At 46.2% G+C, this 15546-nt stretch overlaps 1 protein-coding gene across 1 annotated transcript; it reads right to left on the reverse strand.

Moving 5' to 3' along the window:
* Window positions 1-1005: 1005 nt before the first annotated feature.
* LOC122920156 (protein kinase C theta type-like) lies at window positions 1006-2673 on the reverse strand. The gene is made up of 5 exons (XM_044269382.1): window positions 2555-2673; window positions 2240-2431; window positions 1988-2116; window positions 1728-1894; window positions 1006-1576 (listed from the first exon to the last, which is right to left on the reverse strand). The coding sequence occupies exons 1-5, from the start codon at window positions 2666-2668 to the stop codon at window positions 1510-1512; spliced, it is 669 nt and encodes a 222-aa protein (XP_044125317.1). The 5' UTR covers window positions 2669-2673; the 3' UTR covers window positions 1006-1509.
* Between the last annotated feature and the right edge of the window lie 12873 nt (window positions 2674-15546).

Here is a 15546-nt window from a genome sequence, read left to right on the forward strand (position 1 = left end):
CCCTGACCTGCCGCTGCCAAGCTCCAGATCGGGATTCAACCAGCAACATGGTTCTTCGATCTGGCTGTAATTTTAACAACCGGATCTGGAGAACCGGAGCGAACCGTCTGAATCCCATGCCTGGGTCTAGCACTGTGGGAACTTCCTTTCAGCACTGCTAGAGTTAATGCCTCCCTTTTGCTCCCTGTCCAGCTGATGACTAAGGAGCTGATCAGCCTCCCAATTTAGCTGGGCTTTGGATCCATCCTCTTGCCTGAGCTTTCAGGGTTTATAGTCTCTAGTAACCAGTGAAGGTGTAATCTTTTATATGACTACCTGTACACTGTACTTTGACTGTTTACAGAGCAGGGCAGACAGAACAGGGATCAGGCAGAGGTTAGGTGGCGAAGCCTATCTAACCTAAACGTTTCTTTTTGTCTGCCGGTTTCTGAAAGTTTTTACGCTTTTTATTTAATGCTCTGATTTCAATGCTTCATCATGGGCTATAAAACGGACAGACTGAGCATAAACATCAGCTAAAAACCCCTATGGCTGATTTAATATGGGAATGGATTCTAGAACCTCCTCTCTAAGGGATTTATTTCTCAGATGGGTTTCCAATTCATTTTACAGTTCATCTTGCCATGTCTTGACATGGATATCAAGAAATGGCTTAAATATGTGGGCAGGGAGTCTGGGCCTTACAGCCTGTTTTAGACTCTTTACAAACAAGACAGATTTGTAGCAGATTTTTTCCATGCAGCTTCTACACTTAACATCAGTAACAGAATACAGTTCAACGCATGCAACTGAGGAGTGCCACCTAAAAAAGACAACATCCAATGACAGTGCCTTCAGATTTCCCCCAACTACAGGATAAATAGCAATCCATAGTACATAGATGGCTCTTGCCCTAATATGCATGTGGGACTTGTTGGATAAAACATAAATAATCTACAAGCACATGATGTTGAATGGTACTGTTTATTGGTGGTAGATGTCCTTTTCTGTCCCTCTGTACCACTAGTGGATGGTGTGATCTCCACTGAGGGCAAAGTCTAACAAGTCGCCATTTTCTTGTCGATGTTATGATCCATTGGCACGCAGGAAAGGAAAAACCCCCTGTGGAGGAAACCTCTAGGGAACCATGGCCTAAGGACCACCCTTCCCTTGGGCACAAGAGGCAACTTGTCGACTAGAAGCGCTGGCGGTCAAGTCATTGACTCTTGGAAGAATCTTCATCGACTCCATAGCTTCTTGCCTGCATGCTAGACTGCAGGTCACAGCCCTCAGGTTACTTCTAGTGGCAGCTGGAAATGAAGCTGAGGAACAAGGACTGGTGTGGCACAGTACCGATGAGTAGTCAGGAGAGCAGATAGAGGTCAGAGTTTGGAATCTGAGGCTCATACAAGGACAGCAAGTGTTGTTTGGTTTTTCTGCTGTTTATGATGTCAGCAAGAGGCTCTGCTGGAACATGATGTTTTTCAGCCACTGATCTACTGGGGACATCTGTATACAGAGTGGAGCTCTTTACTTCCAGTTTTTCACCTTCCTCCAGATCCTGCAGATGGTCTCTCTCACAAATCTGCCAAACGTTCTACCAAGAAAAAATTAAAACAGGTTGGAAATTAAATGAAATAGCCTTACAAAATGGTAACCACCTTCAAGTTTGCTCTGTCCACCCATGTGCAGACTAAAAATCTCCAATAATCTCTGTCTGTATTCCCCTCTCAGCTACAATGACTCACCTGCGTGGTCGTATGAAAGGTTCTTTAATTGGCTTTACGACCTGCCAGTTCTCATTGGCAAATGTGAATCCACAGAACAGTTGTTGATCTCTTTCAGCCATTGGTGACTTATTGGCTTCGGTGGAGGACAGGATGTCATCGATTTTTGTCAATGTCATCACTGGTGGCTATGGAGAGAAGATACCAAAAGCGGTGTTGATAAAGAAGGAACACAATGAAACTGTACTACTAGCCACATCTTCTCTGGATCATTTACTTACTGGTCCTAGTTGGAAGGGTGGACGAGCTTCTGCTCCCTCTATATCTGTCCAGTTGATTTCCATGAAAAACGGATGTTCCCTGATGTTATCTACCGCTACCTGGCGACTCTCTGGTGACTTGTTTAAGAGCTGGAAAAATGTAGAATAAAGACCTTCATTCCATCACACGTTGCAATGCTATCCCTGATTTTCAATGTCCTCATTTTCATAATATTTAGCCGCTGTATTACTGCTATATTTCTTTCTACTCACCCCCACTATAAGGTCTCTGGCTTGGGGATTGAGTCCTTTTGGGTAGGTGGGAACATCATTGATCAGTGACTTTTCGATAGTTCCAGGAAGTATATCGGCATAGAATGGATGTTTGCCAGTAGCCATCTCATATATCATCACACCAGCTGAGAACCAGTCCACTACCGTGTTGTAGGGCTTCCGTAGAAGAATCTGTGAAAACATCCAGCAGACAATAAGAGTTAGAAACATCGTCCAGGCCAGCAGAAGTCATGGAGCTGTCCAGCCCTGTAGAAAGAAACAGCTCAGTAGCATGTGCAGTCGATGATTCCTCACCTCAGGAGCCATGTATCTAAGAGTTCCGGCATATTCTGAGATCTTCTTATCCCCAAAGATGTTCATCACGGCAAGACCAAAATCGGCGATCTTCAAGTGACCGGCGCTGTCCATTAAGATATTGGCTGGTTTTATGTCCCTGTGTATGATGCCTCTGGTGTGGAGAAACTGCAGCCCACAGATGATCTCAGCTGCCATAAATCTGATGGCAAAAAAAAAAAATATCAACATTTCACCCAATAAACTACCAGACTAATAATGACACAAAGCTGCATGTTCCTGACAGCAATCGTCAGCTTTATCTAATATAGCCATGTTCTGTCTTACCTCGTGACTGGAACGGTAAAAGGGGCGTTGGCTCTCATGAGACCACTTAGGTCTCCTCCGCTAAGAAACTCCATGATGAAGAAGGCATAGTCCTATGATAAAAGACAGAAAATATGATCCAGGTTTCTAAAATATTATAGTAAAGGTCCTGCTGCCTCCTCAGTTGGGGCCGAGTAGAGCTAACCCACTGATCAAGCCTCGATAATGGATCAGACTCTTACCTTGGTCTGGAAGGTGGCATAAGCATGGGTAAACAATGGACTCTTCCCAGTCACCTCCAGGACCTGTCTCTCAATCAGGACATTGTCTTTAAAGTCCTGAAGCAGGACCCTCTTCTTCACCAGCTTCACTGCTAGTTGTTGTTGGCAGGCGGGATGTGTGGCCAGCATGACCTATAGGAGACAGAGCATTAGAACTGGAAGAAAGGCCTGCCCTGCCATGAGATCTGATGAGAAGACATGAAGCGCTGACATCCCTAGAGTGATATTACTGCGACACACATGACACACATGAGGAAGAAGTCCCAAGAATTCCTGATACTCACTTTACCATAACCACCCTCTCCCAGGATTTTATGGAAGGTGAAGCTTTTCAGTCCAGTCACAAGGATGGGGGCGTCTGCTGGGATTGTCCCTGGTGGAGACAGGAGAGATACTGTAAGATTTAATATTTCTATATTTTTGCCATTACAATACAATGTAACTACATTAGGGGGTAGCAAAGAAAGGAATTCATAATCTTGGTCATAATTAGGGTTCTCCAAAAGTGGAGAATCCCATGAATTCGTACATTAAGGGGTATTGGCTCTAGGAAACTTAGATCTGCACTCACCTGACAGCTGTTCCATGTCAGTATTGTAGGACGTGCTGGGTCTGTCATCAGCTTTTCCCCCCATCTCTTCTCCCCTCTTCCTCTTTCTCTGGATACTCTCCTGTATAGGGCTTCCAGGTCTTTTTGAAGCCTTGATCATTTTTTCTTTGCCGCCATCATTTGCCCTCTCCGGTGTTACTATTCTCCTCCTCTTATTTGGCGGCTGAACTCTCCTCTTTCTCTTCCTCTTCCCTTTCTTTGGAAGATTCCTGGAAGTCTCCATATTCAGCCCCTAGATGTTATGCTGGGCTGAGGAAGGTCCTGTCTGCCTTCAGCACGTTCCGGGGTGACACTTGGAACGGCTTGGCGAACAGGCCTTCTTTTCTGGTCTTATATTTGAAAAAAAATAAAAATTTGCCAAGCACTAGCAAAAGTCGCCTTCACCAGTCAAACGATGAAGAAATATGGCTGCCATTCAGGTTGCAGAGATCTAAACCTAACTGTTGCATGATGTCACAAAGGGCCCCGTGACATCACCATATTCTAAAGGTCACATGACATGACAGAGGGACCTGTGGCATCATCAGCCAGGCTGACAGGCCTGCATTTATCAGCAGCTGTAAAGTTCCATGCTTTTCTGCTTTTTACCTATTCTCTCTATCATTTTAATCCCATTGGAAACAATATATCACCAAAGTAAAAAACGTTCCTTAATACAGTCACCTTAACAATGCAACACAAGACAATTCAAGTGTAGTCACGCTTCTTGTCAGGGGCAATGACACATTGTATCCTTTAGAATGCCTCGCAGCCATCCATTAGTTCTTATGTCGTTTATGCAAACTGCGATATTGATGGCCTATCCGACTCTTATGCAAAAGTGCAGGGCCCTCCAGCTGGACCACCGGGTGGTTTTATTTACCCAGGAACAGCACCATACATACGGTTGTGGCTGTGTATGGTACTGCAGATCAGTCCCATGCACTTGAAAGAGATTGAGCTCTGTGAGCTACAGTATGTTACGCAACCAGAACTGAATTGATGGTGCTGTTCCTGGGTAAACAATGAAGGGGACACAGGGTCCCCTCTTTCAGTTGATTGGTGAAGACTAGAAACAGATCGGATTGGAAATCTGCAGCATGTCAGTTAATGCTGCAGTTTTCCCCAGCGAATTTCACCCTTTGCAATGGAGAGGGAAAAGTCCTCTGGCTTTTCCATGGCAAAAGCGCACACCGTACACGTGGTTTTTGTTGCATGTTTTGTTGCATTTTTTTAGGCAGAACTGCCTGCTCCAATTTCTGGCAGGTGTGGATGTGAACGTAGAATAAAAGCAAAGTGGATGAGGTTTAATCAAATCCATATGCTGCAAAACAGATTTCCACCCAGAAGAGAACATAAGGTTCTCTGCAGATTTCATCCATATAGGATGATATTCGTGGCAAATACGTAGCAAAAGCTATCTGAAATCCATGAGACCCTGCCCCTCTACATATAGATTTGTTCTGGTGTTTTTTTACTGTAAAAAGCCATAGAAACAACTTGTGTTTTTTTTTTCTAGGCAGTATGCCGTATCCGGGTTTTGGGGTGGGCCCAATGCTACGCTGGGTCCTCCAAACACTGCTGAGGTGTCACCATATGTTGCTGCTGGTAAGGCATGGTGCACCCCAATGGGAAATAACTCAGAGAGTCAATGTTTGCAGTAAACCAGTTTGGTTCTTTACTGAAGGAACTCAAGTACAAGTCAACACAGGCAAAGCACGGAACTTGAGCTAGCTGTCCCTCCCTCCCTCCCGCTCTCTCTCATTCAGAAAGCTGGCTCCCAGTGGCGTAGGGATCGCCATAGCAACCATAGCAGTGGCTATGGGGCCCTACGCCACTGGGGGCCCGTCCGGGCCGCCTTCTGTTGATTTTTTATTTTTTTTTATTAACACACACACTACACACAGGCAGCCAGGCCCGAGCCGCGGACCGCCCACCCACTACAGTAGACTAGTGTAGTGGGCGGGGCGCGGGCGGTCCGCGGCTCGGGCCTGGCTGGGGAGAAGGAGTCAGGACTGGAGCAGGGCGCACGGCCGCACGAGCAGCAGATGAGGTAGGCGGTGGAGCCGTGGAGGGGGCCGAAACAGGGACGGAGGCCGCAGGCCTGGCCGCAGAGCAGGAAATTTGAATCCTAAGTAACTTCCGGAATCCATTATGAGCTGCAGGGCAGGCTATGGGAAACCGAGGGCGGGCACATATAGTGGGTGGTCCGTCCGTGGCCCAGACCGGCTCGGGCCTGGCTGGGGGAGGAGTCAGGAGCAGTCAGAGCAGGTGAGTGTGTGGTGTTGAGTTTTGGAGTACCGCACTCCGTTTTGGTTCACTGGTGCCTGCAAGGACTTGTTCAGTCACACTCCAATAGTAAAAAGATTGCAGCACACAGTTTTTCTTGTTGCTTATTAAATTTTTATTTATTATCATCACATGATCTAGTTCCAGTGCAAATTTCACAGCTTTAATATATTAAAGAAAATGACCAGACGTTTCGGCCTGTCAAGGCCTTCTTCAGCGGTCTTAAATCTTAGGTGCTGTGTTTCAGGGGTATTGCGCTGGATGCAGGTGAGCAGCACAGATGAGGTAGGCAGTGGAGGGGGCCAGACCGGGGGCATACCTGAGTGGAGGGAGGAGGGACTGGACTGGAGCCAGCCACCAGGTTGGAGAAGCAGCAGAGGGAGGCGGACTCAGGCGGTGGAGGGGCCGGGCCGGGGGTGTACTACCTGGAGTGGAGGGACTAGGGAGGGAGTGGTCCCGCCGGCCGCACTGGCGCCAGTCAGATTCCCGCTCTCTGACTGCCGGAAACCAGTCTGAGCAGCTGAGCAGTGTCTGACTGACATTGACTGAGTGAGAGTGTCACAGTCTCAGTCTCGCACTGCTACTGCTGCCAGCCTGTGCCTGCCTGCGCTGTACTGGGCCAGTCCTCTGCTCGGTGCTCCTGCCTCCTCCTCCTCTGGTCTCCAGTCTCCAGTCCTGCCACTCCAGTCTGTGCCTGCTGCCTGCTGTGACTCTAAATAATAGTAAGAAGTGAATTTAAGAAAGTGAGAAGTGAGAACTTATGATTTCTGAGATACTTGATCTGAATTCTGAAGTTAAAAAGAGCTGCCTGCAGAGTGGGGCCCCCAAGAGAAGCAAGGGGCGCCCTCCTTATCCTTGTAGGTCTGCAGGCAGCTCTTTTTAACTTCAGAATTCATGGCACAAGGCAAACTTGCCCGCTGGGAGGCCAGCGGCTGGCATACTGCGCCATTTACAGTTATGGTGTTATTGTTAAATAAAGAAAGCTGTGGCCGATCATCACCCAGCATTAAAAGGAAAATGGTTGTCAGTCTTTTATTTAAGGTAATGGGTTGTGAAAAGGCCTGACCGGGTGGCCCATCCCTTAAGGGGTTAATCCCTATCTACCAACAGTCTACAGCACACACACCTGTAGTGTCCACCATCAGACAGGGGAGGGAAGAAACCCCAGAACTAGAGTGTTCCCCCAACTTGGGGGGCACACTGACACTCTAGTTCTGGGGTTTCTTTTCTTCCCTCCCCTGTCTGATGGTGGACACTACAGGGGTGTGTGCTGTAATTAGTAAGTGAGAGTCTGATGATCTGAAGTTAAAAAGAGATGCCAGCAGTGAAAAGGAGGGTGCCCCTTCCTTCTTTTGGGGGGCACACTCTAGTTCTGGGGTTTCTTCCACCCCCCCCCTTATATGACAGACTAAGGGTACTTTTACACTTGCGGCAGGACGGATCCGGCAGGCTGTTCAGCCTGTCGGATCCGTCCGGCCGCTATTTCGCTGGGCCGCTGCTCCGTCCCCATTGACTATTATGGGGATGGGGCGGAGCTCCGGCGCAGCATGGCACTGCGCGGTGAGAAAGTCGGACTTGCAGTACTTTTCGGCCGCCAGCCTTTCACCGCACACTGCTTCACCAGAGCTCCGTCCCCGTTCCCATTATAGTCAATGAGGATGGAGTGGCGGCAAGGCGAAATAGCGGCAGGACGGATCCAAGAGGCTGAACAGCCTGTCGCATCCGTCCTGCCGCAAGTGTGAAACTACTTGCAAGTGTGAAACTGCTCATGGCGGTGGTAGATCTAGGATGGGTGTTTGGGTGGGAGCTCTGGAAGGGGTGGTGGAAGGCCCGATAGATATGTGGGGGGGCCATACATTTTTTTACTATGGGGCCCATGCATTTCTAGCTATGCCCCTGCTGGCTCCCTAGCCAAAGGCTGGTGGCCCAGGGTTTGTGGCTCAGTCGTCCAGCAGGTTCTCTGGTCATAAGGCTGGTGACCCAGGATCTGTGGCAGAGTATCCCTGTCTCAGTGTCTTCTTTAGGTCACTCATATTCGGTTTGGCAGAGTCTCTCCTATTAAGCATTGGTCCCTATCTGTAGACAACTAGGGGTTCTGATCAGGACAGTATTTCTAATTAGGCACTTAAGGACACGTGCCTAGGGTGGGGCCATCGGGATGGGCGTTGTGAGAGAGTTAAACTTTTTTCTTTTAATTTTTTATAATAAATCCCAACTCCCTCTCAGGGAACCAGCTGTAGTGTGTCCCCTTGTCATACCCTATACAAAGCCCCCTACCCTGTACTGTGCCCCTTAATCTGTACTGTGCTTTTTTTTACCCTGTAATATGCCCCACTATTATACCCTGCACTGAGCCACCTTATAGGTGGTACTGTGCTTCCCAACATGTATCTATGCCCTCTTATACCCTGCATTTTGCCCCTTATCATACCCTGCACAGCACCCCAGTCATACCCTGTACTTTGCCCCTTTATTATACACTGTACTCTGCACCCTAATCATATTCTGTACTGTGCCACCTTAAACCCTATATATATGGATGGCGCCAACCAGCCATTCCAAGGCTTGGGGCCTGTTATGTACGGAAGCCTAAGAGGCCCAGCCCCCAGGCTGGGTCTCCTAGGCAACTGTTATCGTCTTACAGTATAAGACACTAACAGTTCAATACAGCACAATACAGATGTATTGTGCTATATTGAAACAAGGATCAGACCCTGTCCCATAGTGGGACAAAAAATAAAGTGAAAAAAAAGTTAATAAAATTAAAGTTTTACAAAAAAAATGTAAAGTTTCAAGTAAAAAAAAAAAAGCGTCCTTTTCCCAAAATAAAGTAAAAAAATAATTGTAAAAAAAAATTGGGAAAAGACATATAGACATATCAGGTATCGTTGCGTCCGTATCGAACAGCTCTATAAACATATCACATGACCTAACCCCTCAGATGAACACCGTACAAAATAAAAATAAAAACTGTGCTAAATAAACAATTTTTTTGTCACCTTACATCACAAAAAGTACAACAGCAAACGATCATAAAGGCCACCAAAATAGTACCAATCTAACCGTCACCTCATCCCGCAAAAAATGAGCCCCTACTTGAGACAATCGCCCAAAAAAGAAAAAAAACTATGGCTCAGAATATGGAGACACTAAAACATCATTTTTTTTGTTTTAAAAAAGCTGTTATTGTGTAAAACTTACATAAATAAAAAAAAGTATACATATTAGGTATCACCGCGTCCGTATCGACCGGCTCTATAAAAATATCACATGACCTAACCCCTCAGATGAATAAAAAATAAAAACTGGGGTGATGGAGACTTTAATTACATATGGGAGAGTGACGGGTTATGAGATCAACGTGGACAAGAGCCAAATGCTGTTTTTGGGGCGGGGGACTAACCAAGAAAGCCGGATACAATCTAGAGTGGAAATCAGAAAAGATTATTGTGGCGAAACCAACCTCGCCACGGTGTTTTGGAGAGGGCTGTTTGAAGGCCTCTTGCCTCAGGATTATGGCCCATAGTAACTTTAAAGGAGAAGACAGACCGGCCGCACAACTTAAATCTGTCTGTAGAGGGCACCCAGATAGCTAATATTATTGTATTCGTGTATTCTGAGTGCCATTCACCTAATGATATGCACTCAGACTTGAGCTATCTGGGGATATGTTAAATGTCTGTGTTTGCTGTGGGGGTGTGCCATTGTGTGTTTAAATGGTGATGTTTGTCCTGTTGTCTCCACATGTGTATTGGTGATCTCCCTTTGTCCTGAGAGATAATTGGATTGCCTTCGGTTGTCTCTGGGACAGAGAGGAGGAAACCATGATGCATTGTGGGGATGTGTTGTATCTGTTCTGTATTTGCAAAACTGTAATAAAAACCAGGCTGGGTGTGCCAGCACATCAGACCACTGCTGACCCTCAAGACGGAGCCTTGTCTCGTTATTGGGGGGATTCCCTGTATGCTGTTGGAGACTGATTGCCAGGAGTGTAAGCTGACTGTACGCTTTTCCTGTTCGTCTGCCGGCAGCTATTCGCGAGGTTCCAGTTTGGAGTGCTATTTTGTATCCAGTTCGGGAGGTTGGTGTTCTGCAGTAGCTGTGCCTGTCTCTCAGAAAGGGGCATATCGCCTAAACGGATTTTAACCCCTTGTCTGCTGAAACGGTCCGTTACATTGGTGGCAAGCAGCGGGATCGTTCCTACAGCCAGAAGGACAGCTACAGGAGACACCATTTCTTTGGATTTTACAACTTAAGGGCAACGCATGTCTCAGTACAGCGACCCTAAAAGCACCAGGATCGAACCAGCAGTGGAGTACAGATACTCTGTTGAGGAATTTGACCGTATGATGTGGTTGCGGCTGAACTTCTTCGGACCCAATCCAGCTGATAAATCCGTGAAGTTCGTGAGGAGTCTAGTGTTCAAGACCCTACTATACCGGGCAGAAGGTGACGGTCAGCTGCCACGTTGGGTGGACCTCCATCGGAAGTTACAGTTGCGGGACAGAGGGAGCCCAGTCTCCATTCCCCAGCAGCAGTGTGAAGTGCAGGGAGGGGAGAGCAGCGGCCTCCCTCCCCAGCGGCAGGCTGAGTTACAGGGGGCAGAGGTAGTTGTTCCTGCCCCCCAGCAGCAGCATGATTTTTTGGGAATTGAGAGCCCAGTCTCCATTCCCCAGCGGCCGTGTGATGTACAGGGAATTGGGAGCCCAGTCTCCATTCCCCAGCGACAGGTGGAGTTACAGGGGGCAGAGACAGTCGGTCCTGTCCCCCAGCGGCAGAGTGTCCTACAGGGAATAGAGAGCCCAGTCTCCTTTCCCCAGCAGCAAGACACTGTATTGGGAGCGGAGGCGGTCAGTCGCCCTCCCCAGCGGTTGGAAGTATGTATGGGAGAGGAGCTCGTTACCCCCTCTCCCCAGCGGCAGATTAACGCACCAGGGGGAGACAGTAAGCCCCACAACAGTGCAGATGGGACCGTGGTCTCTGCACTTACAGCACAGGGGGTAGGGACAGTTGTTCCTGTCCCCCAGCAACCGGGCTGTTTAGCCAAAGGGGAGACAGTCGGTTTCCCCCTCCAACAACCAGACTCCAACCAGGCTTCTTCCATGGTAGCGCTGGTACCAGGGCAGAGTCCCGCTGATCCCTGCCCACAAAGCAACCTCCACTCCAAGCCAGGGAGCAACTCAGAGACCGGGAGTACCAGCTACCAATATAACCTTGGTGGATTCACTGGACAGAGACAGCCTACTAAATTCAACAGGTCCAGTATTGGGTTGTGGGTGGGCTGCCAGACTAACTCAGGTACCGACCGGCGTGAGGTCAGGTATCTGGTTAGTCTTGCCTGGGGGGGGGAGATGTGTGGCGAAACCAACCTCGCCACGGTGTTTTGGAGGGGGCTGTTTGAAGGCCTCTTGCCTCAGGATTATGGCCCATAGTAACTTTAAAGGAGAAGACAGACCGGCCGCACAGCTTAAATCTGTCTGCAGAATTGTATTTTATGTTATTATGCGTTCGGTTAAATTGTATGTTATGTGAGGGCACCCAGATAGCTAATATTATTGTATTCGTGTATTCTGAGTGCCATTCACCTAATGATATGCACTCAGACTTGAGCTATCTGGGGATATGTTAAATGTCTGTGTTTGCTGTGGGGGTGTGCCATTGTGTGTTTAAATGGTGATGTCTGTCCTGTTGTCTCCACATGTGTATTGGTGATCTCCCTTTGTCCTGAGAGATAATTGGATTGCCTTCGGTTGTCTCTGGGACAGAGAGGAGGAAACCATGATGCATTGTGGGGATGTGTTGTATCTGTTCTGTATTTGCAAAACTGTGATAAAAACCAGGCTGGGTGTGCTAGCACATCAGACCACTGCTGACCCTCAAGACGGAGCCTTGTCTCGTTATTGGGGGGATTCCCTGTATGCTGTTGAAGACTGATTGCCAGGAGTGTAAGCTGTCTGTACGCTTTTCCTGTTCGTCTGCCGGCAGCTATTTGCGAGGTTCCAGCTTGGAGTGCTATTTTGTATCCGGTTCGGGAGGTTGGTGTTCTGCAGTAGCTGTGCCTGTCTCCCAGAAAGGGGCATATCGCCTAAACGGATTTTAACCCCTTGTCTGCTGAAATGGTCCGTTACAATTATATAACTTACTTGGGCATCAAAATAGGGCGTACCCTGGAGTCGATATATACACTGAATTATCCCCCCCTATTTCTAAAGATTGAGGGCGAATTGGAGAAATGGAAAGAGTTACCCCTGTCCTTATGTGGTAGAGCGCACTTGATTAAAATGGTAAGCTTCCCGAAGTTACTTTACCCACTCCAAACAATTCCGCTACTACTAAAACCCACTGACGTCCAAAGGATTCAGAGAGCGTTCAATCGCTTCTTGTGGAAAGCCAAAAGACCGCGTATTGCTTATGCTAAACTGACAATGCTGAAATGGGAAGGAGGACTGCAAATGCCGAATATTTGCCATTATAATCTTGCAGCTTTATTCCAACATGTCAGGGACTGGGAATGGGGGGCTGGGTATTACTCGGCAATCAAGATAGAACAGGGATTAGTTGGTCCATGGAACTTAGTTGCTCTACTGCATACAAAACTAAAAGATCTTCCAATATCGATCAGACAGTCTATCTTGCTGAAGAATACCATAATGGCATGGAAGTCAATTAGGAAAATCTATGGACTTCCCTACTATATCATATCTAAGATGCCATTATGGTCGCTGCCTGCGTTCCCCCAGGGCAGAGAGAATATTTTGTTCCAAGGTTGGAGGGCAAAGAATATCATGAAACTTAGCGATCTATTAGAAGTCAACGGCCGCCAATTGCTATCCTGGGAATAGGTGAAGGGACAGTATGACCTAACGGATGCTAATTACCTCCCTTTTCTGCAAATTCGGAGCTACTGCAAGGCACAGGCAATTTCATTGGGCGACCCGGATAGGCTTACGTGGTTCGCAGCCATGCTGGGCAAAGATGGGTCGCATATGTCCCTCTCAGAATTGTACCAAAGGTTGCACAGCATACAGATGTTAGGAGTGGTAAAGGAGGCCTTCAAGCCTTGGGTTAGGGAATTAAATGACCAGAACGTAGCAAGAAAAATGAGGGAGGGTCTGGAATTAGTGCGGAGGGCAGTTTATAACGAGCAATGGAGAGAAACACAACTGCGAATTTTGCATAGGGCGACATACGCCTTTAATCTGTCCTATCAGGATGCTCCTGCCCATTATTTGCGGCATTGCCCCAAGTGTATCCTCTCGAAAGCTGGACTTCTTCATGCTTTGTGGGATTGCCCAAAGGTGCAACCAGTGTGGCAAAAGGCAATAGTTGCAATAAAGGAAATCTGGGGGGAGGTAGTGGGATTGACACCACAACAATGCATTTTTCATTATGTACCAAAAAACCAAGAAGAAGATTTAGGGGCAGTGGTAGCTAAAGGGGGAGTGCACGTAATGCTGAGGGCAGTAAAAAAGGCTCTTCTGAGGCATTGGTTAGAGGAGGGAGTCCCATCATGGGCGGAAGTGTTAGGGATTATGAAAAATGTTTTGTACCTTGAAAGGTTAGAGGTAGAGCGGGATAAGGAGGGATTAATTGGAAAATTTATCAAGAAATGGAGAGATTTTATAGAAAAGCGACTTTCAAACGGCGAAATTCAAGAACTTATGGCTCCTTTCAAAATGACTAAATGGTATTTAGAAGCGCAACTAGCTAATAAACTAGGGAAGTTAGATGCCTAGACTGCCTTTATTAGAAACCAAATTTAGGTTAAAATCAGAGATGATACATCGACATGGTCCCAGATGAGTGTGCAGGGGTTGGGGTATATAAGGGAGGGTGGTTGGAGGGATGGGAAATGGGATTCGGGGCAAGGTATTGGGTTGAAAATGTAAAATTTGATGATTTGAGAATAAATGTACAGATGCCTGCTGTTTTATACATCACTAGTCTGTAACGAAATGTTATCCATGATTTATTGATCGCATGTATAACCTGTAATAACTCTCATTTCAATAAAGAGATTATAAAAAAATAAAATTAAAAAAACTGTGCTAAATAAACAATTTTTGGTCACCTTACATCACAAAAAGCGTAATAGCAAGCGATCAAAAAGTCATATGCAACTCAAAATGGTGCCAATCAAACCGTCATCTCATCCCGCAAAAATCATACCCTACGTAAGATAATCGCCCAAAAACTGAAAAAACTATGGCTCTTAGACTATGAAAACACTAAAACAGGATTTTTTTTGTTTCAAAAATGATATTATTGTGTAAAACTTACATAAATAAAAAAAGTATATATATTAGGTATCGCCGCGTCCGTATCGACCGGCTCTATAAAAATATCACATGACCTAACCCCTCAGATGAACACCGTAAAAAATAAAAACTGTGCTAAATAAACCATTTTGGGTCACCTTACATCACAAAAAGTGCAATAGCAAGCGATCAAAAAGTCATATGCAACCCAAAATAGTGCAAATCAAACCGTCATCTCATCCCGCAAAAAATTAGACCCTAACTAAGATAATCGCCCAAAAACTGAAAAAACTATGGCTCTCAGACTATGAAGACACTAAAACAGGATTTTTTTGTTTCAAAAATGAAATCATTGTGTAAAACTTACATAAATAATAAAATTGTATACATATTAGGTATCGCCCCATCTGTGACAACCTGCTCTATATAAATACCACATGATCTAACCTGTCAGATGAATGTTGTAAATAACAAACAAAAAAAACTGTGCCAAAAAAACTATTTCTTGTTACCTTGCTTCACAAAAAGTGTAATATAGAGCAACCAAAAATCCTATGTACCCTAAACTAGTACCAACAAAACTTCCACCCTATTCCGTAGTTTCTAAAATGGGGTCACTTTTTTGGAGTTTCTACTTTAGGGGTGCATCAGGGGGGTTTCAAATGGGACATGGTGTCAAAAAAAACAGTCTAGCAAAAAAAAAACGTATGGCATTCCTTTTCTTCTGCGCCCTGCCGTGTGCCCATACAGCAGTTTACAACCACCTTGAGGGATGTAGTTTCTAGAATGGGGTCATTTTTGGGTGGTTTCTATCATGTAAGCTTCACAAAGTGACTTCAGATCTGAACTGGTTTTTTTACTCAATTTTACCAGTGTCATGCCTTATAAATGGGGTTGGGACGATCAGTTGCGTTGTGGAGAAGTCAGGTGGATACACAGCTGATAGTCCTACTGAATAGACTGTTAGAATTTGTATTATGGCAAGAAAAAAGCAGCTAAGTAAAGAAAAACGAGTGGCCATCATTACTTTAAGAAATGAAGGTCAGTCAGTCTGAAAAATTGGGAAAACTTTGAAAGTGTCCCCAAGTGCAGTCACAATAACCATCAAGCGCTACAAAGAAACTGTCTCACATGCGGACCGCCCCAGGAAAGGAAGACCAAGAGTCACCTCTGCTGCGGAGAATAAGTTCATCCGAGTCACCAGCCCCAGAAATTGCAGGTTAACAGCAGCTCAGATTAGAGACCAGGTCAATGCCACACAGAGTTCTA

This window comes from Bufo gargarizans, chromosome 10, assembly GCF_014858855.1.
Source record: "Bufo gargarizans isolate SCDJY-AF-19 chromosome 10, ASM1485885v1, whole genome shotgun sequence".
NCBI lineage: Eukaryota > Metazoa > Chordata > Amphibia > Anura > Bufonidae > Bufo > Bufo gargarizans.